At 42.3% G+C, this 7709-nt stretch overlaps 1 protein-coding gene across 2 annotated transcripts in view; it reads right to left on the bottom strand.

Moving 5' to 3' along the window:
* The window catches only part of fam47e (family with sequence similarity 47 member E), a 32765-nt gene extending 25951 nt beyond the window's left edge, over nt 1-6814 (bottom strand). For both annotated transcript variants that reach the window (XM_080190750.1, XM_080190740.1), the window contains exons 1-3: nt 5589-6814; nt 2459-2831; nt 173-315 (exon numbers count right to left, since the gene is read on the bottom strand). In XM_080190750.1, the coding sequence (XP_080046876.1) occupies nt 173-315; nt 2459-2831; nt 5589-5674 (602 nt within the window). In that variant the 5' untranslated portion in view covers nt 5675-6814. The remainder of the gene's footprint in view (nt 1-172; nt 316-2458; nt 2832-5588) is intronic.
* Between the last annotated feature and the right edge of the window lie 895 nt (nt 6815-7709).

A 7709-nucleotide genomic window follows, 5' to 3' on the forward strand; every position in this document is an offset into this window, starting at 1 on the left:
CTGTGCCCGTGGACACAACATGCTCTCTCTTTAGGGGCACTTGGCCGTGAACGTAGCTGCAGTAGGATTTTGAATAAGCCGAGCTCTTTTTGTTTTTTACTTCAGCATCTCATTATTTGCTATTTTTAAATGTGTTTGTCATTAAAAACACTTAAGCACAGGAGGTACTTACTCCTCTGAGCATTTTATGTTGGATGCCTTCTCTTCTTTTAATTTCATAACCTTCAGCTTCACTTCAGCAGGTACCTCCTCACAAATCTCCTCATTGGTCAAGACTATATCAGGATCCAGAATACCCACAATTTCCTCAAAGAGCTGGATTGAAAATATTTGTGTTATTCTTCTCGTGAAATGTACATGTCTGTAAAACTTTTGTGGCTGTTCTTAGTTAATTACCCAACAAGAAGATTGGCTCAGCTGGTAGCAGTGTCTATGAATTACAAAGGAGTCGGTTCAAATTTCACAGCTGGATTTGTGTTCAGGCTAGTCTGAGTTTCCAGTGTAGTACCTAGTAAGTACTCCTTTGGCCATGATGCCATCTTTCAGCTGAAGCACTAAATCAAAGCCTTGACTGCCTGTTTTGTCTTTTACTTTATTTTGAACCCATGTTCGCTGTCCGCGGGAATGCCAGCAGGGACTCAAGATCTGGTGAAACCCAGAAATCATGAAAAATGGGTGTGAACCAGATTTATGTTCATTTTAATATATGATCATATGATTAAAGACCCCTCCGCCAGATATTGAGCCCCCACCATATTTTCAAACTGCATCAGCATGTTTATGACAGGTTCGCCCAGACGTGAACTTATCGTGGGGGCATACATGACAGCATGAAACTCACCTAGGTGTTTTTTGTGACAGAGTGTGGTAAGATCTGGAGAGAAACACACTGGTTTTCTCACTGAAAACATCATTCTGCCATTTTTTGGTAAGACTCCCCCCAGTACATGAGCAATGTTGGTGAGGCCAGCATTTATTGCTCATACCAATTGCCCCTGAGAAGGTGGTGGGAAGCTGTCTTCTTGAACTGCTGCAGCCCCTAGTATCCCATTTAGCTATAGAATAAACCTCCCTCTACATTGTCCCCATCAAACACTCCGAGGGACCGTAAGCAAAGTGTTATCTGCAGAATAAATCTCCCTCTAAACTGTCAGCAGCAAGCACTCCCAGGGCATGCACTGCACGGGTTTAGATACAGAATAAAACTCTCTCTAAACGGTCCCCATCAAACAATGCCAGGACAGATGCAAAACGACATTAGATACAGAGTAAAGCTTCCTCTACTCTGCTCACTTCAAACACTCCCAGGATAAGTACCGCAAAGTGATATATGCAGGGCTGTAAGGAAGGAAGTTCCATGATTTTGACTCAGTGACAGTGAAGGAATGGTGATGTATTTTCAAGTAAGCATGGCGAGTACCTTGGAGGGGTACTTCCAGGTAGTGGTGTTCCATGTGTACGCTGTCTTTATCCTTCTAGGTACTAGCACTTTTGGGTTTGGAAGGTGCTGTCTGAAGGAGACTTGGTGAGTTCCTGCAGTGCATCTTGTAGATGGTACACATTGTTTTCAGTAGTTTGAGGTAATATTTGAAATACATAATAATGTGGCTCTTTCTTATATATATTTATCAACAGAAGCCAGCGGCTTCTATGCCCATTTACTCTCACAAAATATCTAAATTTGGAATGGAAGCCACAAAGAGTATAACAGACTTCTCTAAGGGAAATTCCTTGCAGATACTTAGTAAGTTAAGTGTATGGGTAGATTTAGCCATTTTAGCACGAGTGATTGAGTCTTTAATGCAATTTTGTTATCAATGTTATAGTCTAAGGAAGGTCCAAAGGCTAAGATTACAGGTGGAAAAAAATGTGTTTTAAGTTAAGCAATGTGACTGTTTTACACTGCAGTAATTGAATCGGTCAATTTTTTTTTAGTAACTTATTTTGCAGTGAATAAGTAGTTAAAATCCTTGAGACAAAAGTAAAATACTGTGGATGCTGGAATCTGAAACAAAAACAGAATGTCCTGACTGGAAACGTTGGCTCTATTCTCTCTCTCTGCTGTCAGACATGCTGAGATTTTCCAGCATTTTCTGTTTTTGCTGCAGTTAAACTCCTTAGTTGATCCAAACAGAAAAATGTGGCTTTTTTTTGCTATCAGACAAATGTGATAAACTCTATATGAGTTTTTGAATTTATGCATGTGATTTTATTTCTACCCATCCAGCAAAAAGGGGGCAGGTAGAACAATTTAAAATTGCCCTGTGGGAATTACCCACCAAGGTCTTGCTCTTTTCCTGCAGCATCCAATTTTAATCTACTTAGAGTAGACCTGCTTTAAATGTGCAGATTGAACTCTGATGATATCATTCAAGCCTAACTGCTATTTTAACCAGAGGCCCAAAAAAAGTCAGTTAAAATCAGACAATACCAGCATTTTGTCCAAATAATTTCCTACCTCTGGAGGTACTCCTTCTTCCAGATGTGGGTAAAGAGCTAATGGATGCTGACTCAAGCCATATTCAATTTCTTCCATCTGTTCTCTCTTCGTCTGTTGTAATGGTAAACACTTGGAAAAATACATCTGTGATTTAGTCAGTCTTTTTGACACACTCTGAACAGGTTTGAACGTTTCTGTCACATTCTTGAGAAAGGGACTTAGACCAGCACCTTTCTCACTTTGTATTATCGCTAAATCCTCTTGTGATTGAGGTGGATACCCATCACGAAAATCATCCAATCCATTTTTCATGAAACGCCATCGACGTCCATTCAAAGCATCAGACTGTGAGTTCTTTCTTAGGCACTTGGTTTTTATCCTCTCCTTGTACCTACAATTTCAATTAAGTTTTCAGTTTAATTCATTATCTGGAGCTGTACCTCACTATCATAGATTCATGGAATCATTGAATCCCTACAGTGCAGAATGAGGCCATTTGGATCATCAGGTCTGCACTGACTCTCTGACAGAGAGTCTCTCTGACAGAGTCACCCAGGCCCTTTTCCCCATCCTATCCCATAAACACACACATTTACCATGGCTAACCCATCTAACTTTCACATCTTGAGACACTAAGGGGCAATTTACCATGGCCAATCCAAATAATCTGCACATTTTTGGACTGTAAGAAGTCTCACAACACCAGGTTAAAGTCCAACAGGTTTATTTGGTAGTAAATGCCACTAGCTTTCAGAATGCTGTTCCTTCGTCAGGTGACTGGAGAGTTCTGATCTCAAACAGGGCACATAAAGGCACACACAGTTTACAGAATACTGATTGGAATGCGAGTCTTTACAGCTAATCTGCTATTCAAGTCTTAAAGGTGCAGGCAATGTGAGTGGAGGTAGGGTTAAGCATAGGTTAAAAAGATGTGTATTGTCTCCAGACAGGACAGTAAGTGAGATGTTGCAAGTTCAGGCAAGTCATGGCAGTTACAGATAGTGTGACACAAACACAAGATCCCGGTTGAGGCTGTCCTTAAGTGTGCTGAACTTGGCTATCAGTTTATGCTCAGCGACTCTGCGCTGTTGTATGTCGTGAAGGCCACCTTGGAGACTGTTTATCCGAAGATCAGAGGCCGAATGCCTGTGACATTTTTGGACTGTCAGAGGAAACCCATGCAGCCACTGGGAGAACATGCAGACTCCATAATGACAGTCACCCAAAGCTGGAAATGAATCCTAGTGCTATGAGACAGCAGTGCTAACCATTGTGCCGCCATGTAATTATATCACTATGCCTTGTCTTTTTCTCAAAACAGCCCTGGATTTACAGGGCAGATTAATTCTTAAGGTCCCCTCCAGTAGCAGTGATATTCTACTGTTCATAGACATCTTCTACCACACGAGGAGAAGGGATGGCTCCACGTCTAGGCTATGTGCAGGTACACTTAGTGGAGATATTGAGGGCAGAAAATACAGATGGAATTGGTAGTAGGTTGTTTTTGAAAAGCACTGGACTTATGAACGGTCATGGAAAATCTGGTGGAATAGAAAGATATGCAGGAATAAGAAGCACAATGTGATCGACCCTATCACTGCCGTGATTTTCATGCACTTTAATGGTAAAGTCACGAAATTATTGCACAACTGCAACCATATCTTTTGCACTGTATTGGAGAAGCTCATGCTGTTTACAGCCTCACTCAGTCTACAGAAATATCTGGCAGCCACATTAGAGGCCAAACAAAAACTTCTGTTATTGTTTCAGATTCAACATTCGCAGTGTTTTGCCTTTAAAAACTTCCCTTTTTTGCTCTGAATCCTGGAACCACAGCTCTGCAAAATCCCTAATTCTACATAGAACATAGAACACTACAGCACAAACAGGCCCTTCGGCCCACGAGTTGCGCCGATCACAACACCTACCAATCTATAGACCTATCTATAACCCCCAATCCCATTAAACCCCATATACTCATCCAGAAGTCTTTTAAAAGACCCCAGCGAGTTCGCCTCCACCACCACTGACGGCAACCGATTCCATTCACTCACCACCCTGAGTGAAAAACTTACCCCTAACATCACTTCTGTACTTGCCTCCCCGCACCTTAAATCTGTGTCCTCTCGTAGCGACCATTTCAACCTGGGGAAATAGCCTCTGAGAATCCACCCTATCTATTCCTCTCAACATTTTATAAACTTCTATCAGGTCGCCTCTCAACCTACGTCTCTCCAGGGAAAAGAGTCCCAGCTCCCTCAACCTAACTTCATAAGGCATGCCTCCCAGTCCAGGCAACATCCTTGTAAATCTCATCTGTACCCTTTCAATAGCTTCTACGTCCTTCCTATAGAGGCGACCAGAACTGCGCACAGTACTCCAAATGTGGCCTGACAAGGGTCTTATAAAGTTGCAGCATTACCTCCCGATTCCTAAACTCAATCCCTCGATTAATGAAGGCCAGTACACCATACGCCTTCTTGACCACATCCTCCACCTGCGAGGCTGATTTAAGAGTCCTGTGGACCCGGACCCCAAGATCCTTCTGCTCTTCAACACTACTAAGACTCCTGCCCTTGATAGTGTACTCGTTCATCCCGTTGGTTCTGCCAAAATGGACGACTACACATTTATCCACGTTGAAATCCATCTGCCACTTCTCCGCCCAGTCCTGCATCCTATTTATGTCCTGCTGCAACTTTTGACATCCTTCCAGACCATCCACAACACCACCGACCTTCGTGTCATCAGCGAACTTACTTACCCATCCCTCCACTTCCTCATCTAGGTCATTTATGAAAATAACAAACAGCAAGGGTCCTAGAACAGATCCCTGGGGCACTCCACTGGTGACTGACCTACCTAACACCTTTTTTAAAAAGTCAGGGATGCTCTTTACCCAAGTAACGTCGAAGAAGCGTCACCAAAACGGAAGAAAGAGCAACCTGAAAGTACGTCCGGATTTATATAACTGTTGCTACAACAACAGCACTTAACCAGCCTGCCTTCAGATGGGCCGAAAGGAATCCCTGGCAGGCCAGATTTACATACTGCTTGTCAATAACAAACTGTAGTAAAGAAGTTAGCCGCTGCTGTGGAGCGGGCTAATCGAACACCAACACCTGGACTTCATGAGTGAGGCACTTACCACGGCTGAGGAAGTGGCTCCTTGTCCGAACGTATTTTGCTTAACTCGGATTTCTCAACAAGAAGCGTGTCGTACTTGCGGCTCATAGTGGCGGTTTGGGCCGCTCTGTGGTTAATTGCGGACAGCGTTGGCACCTGAAGCTGCCCCAGGCCGGCCCTGACTTCCCGCCTGAATCCTCCAGCCGATTGTAAACAATGTGGTTGCTAGGAGACGCCATTGTACAAGCTGCAAACCCCGGATGAGCGGTTTTATCCTCAACAGAGAGAGTGACGAGTCTGTCACACCATAGGACAGCAGAGGACCCCATTCACCGACTGACCGTCATGGCTCTGTGCAAGAAGATTCACTTAATCCCATGCCCCAGGTCTTTCTCTGTAGCATTGCATTTTTCCCCTTTGCAACTATGCTTTAAATTCCCTTTTGAGAATTGCTACCCTAGCTATGATTGTAACACTACATTCTGTACTCTCTTCTTTCCTTCCCTATGTATGGTGTTAGAGATAAATATAAAATGTGGTTAACATAAAATTACGACTCAAGAAACAGAACTAGGATCTTGTGACTATACAACAGCAAACAGACATAGTTTAAACAACAGAGGATGGGGCAAGGATGAGGGGAGAATGAATGTTATCTCATGAGAACAAACTAAGCAGGACAAAAACCTACAATTCGGCATATTACCAACCCACATTATGGGAACAACTGTGGTTTTAATCACTAATACAGGGTATGAAAGTTGCTGAGGCTAGACAGAACTATAGTCAAGGACAGTGAAGAAACTGCCTATTGTGTAGGGATAACACCAGACGTGCAGTGTGAAGTAAGACACGTACACCACATCTTGTAGGAATGTAAAGTGTCCAGATTGTGAGACAAATGGTAAGCAAGATGTGTTGTTTCTGCAACTGAGTATATTTTCTAACTACAGGGGGATAAAGGTCGCTGAGATAGCAGGGACATCAGCGATTAAGTTAGCAGAAGACTGAATACAGTCGGTTTGAACTGGACTTGTTAACAGTTCTCCAGGGAACATCGATAAGACGGATGAGTTCCCATGAGAACTAATCAAGTAAGGATATTGAAACAACCCTACAATATGCACTCTTGCAATAACAGGAAAATATGGCTAGAGGGGAGTAGAGGGGCTTGGGACATGAGCCAACATACAGCACAGCCTGTGGCTAGGGGCACCTTTAGCCAATAGGGGAATGACAACACATAAATGGGATGGGGACCACCAATTAGGGGAGAACAACGTATTGTGTAATTGATCAATATGCTTGTAAAAATAGTATAAAACCCCTGCTTAAACTCGATGTAAGGTGTGCCTATTTTATTGGACACCTGGTCTTGCAAGAACGTTAAATAAAATATCTTGCTCCTTCGGAACTTGACTCGACTAAATTGTTTGACTGTGAGCTGCGTTTCTCACATATGGTATGGTTTGTCTGTGTAGCACTTAAGAAACAATACTTTTCACTGTATACTAATACATGTGACAATAATAAATCAAGTCAAATCAAATACTGACTCTACTTCCTCCACTAAGTGCATCCCATTTCACATCAACTCCTTGAAGTTTCCTTATCTTTCCAAATGGGTGTTCAGGTTACTACCATTCACTGGTGGAAACAATTTGTCCCACTCAAAACTCCTGAATTTTGAACACTTCTATTAAATGTCCCCTAATCTTCTCTGTTTTAAGAAAAACAAGCCCATTGTATCTAGATAAAGGCAAAATACTGCAGATGCTGGAATCTGAACCAAAAACAGAAAATGCTGGAAAGTCTCAGCAGGTCTAATAGCAGCTGTGGAAAGAGAATAGATCTTTTGGTTGGACTTAAAACCTGGTGTTGTCAGACTTCTTACTGTGAAAGAGAATAGAGCCAATGTTTCAAGTGAGGATGACCCTTTGTCAGTGTATCTTTCCATATATATGGATCTACATTCTCATAAATCTTGTCTGCATCTTTTCAAATAACATCCTTCCTAAATCACGGTGCCTAAATTATAGGCAATATTCCAATGTTTTATGATGATTTAGCATGACTTTCTTGCATTTGTATTTATACCTCTATATACATTTATCAATCTTGTCAACTTGTCCTGTCACTTTCA

This window comes from Carcharhinus amblyrhynchos, chromosome 1 (genome assembly GCF_965287045.1).
Source record: "Carcharhinus amblyrhynchos chromosome 1, sCarAmb.v2.hapA, whole genome shotgun sequence".
Taxonomy (NCBI): Eukaryota; Metazoa; Chordata; class Chondrichthyes; order Carcharhiniformes; family Carcharhinidae; genus Carcharhinus; species Carcharhinus amblyrhynchos.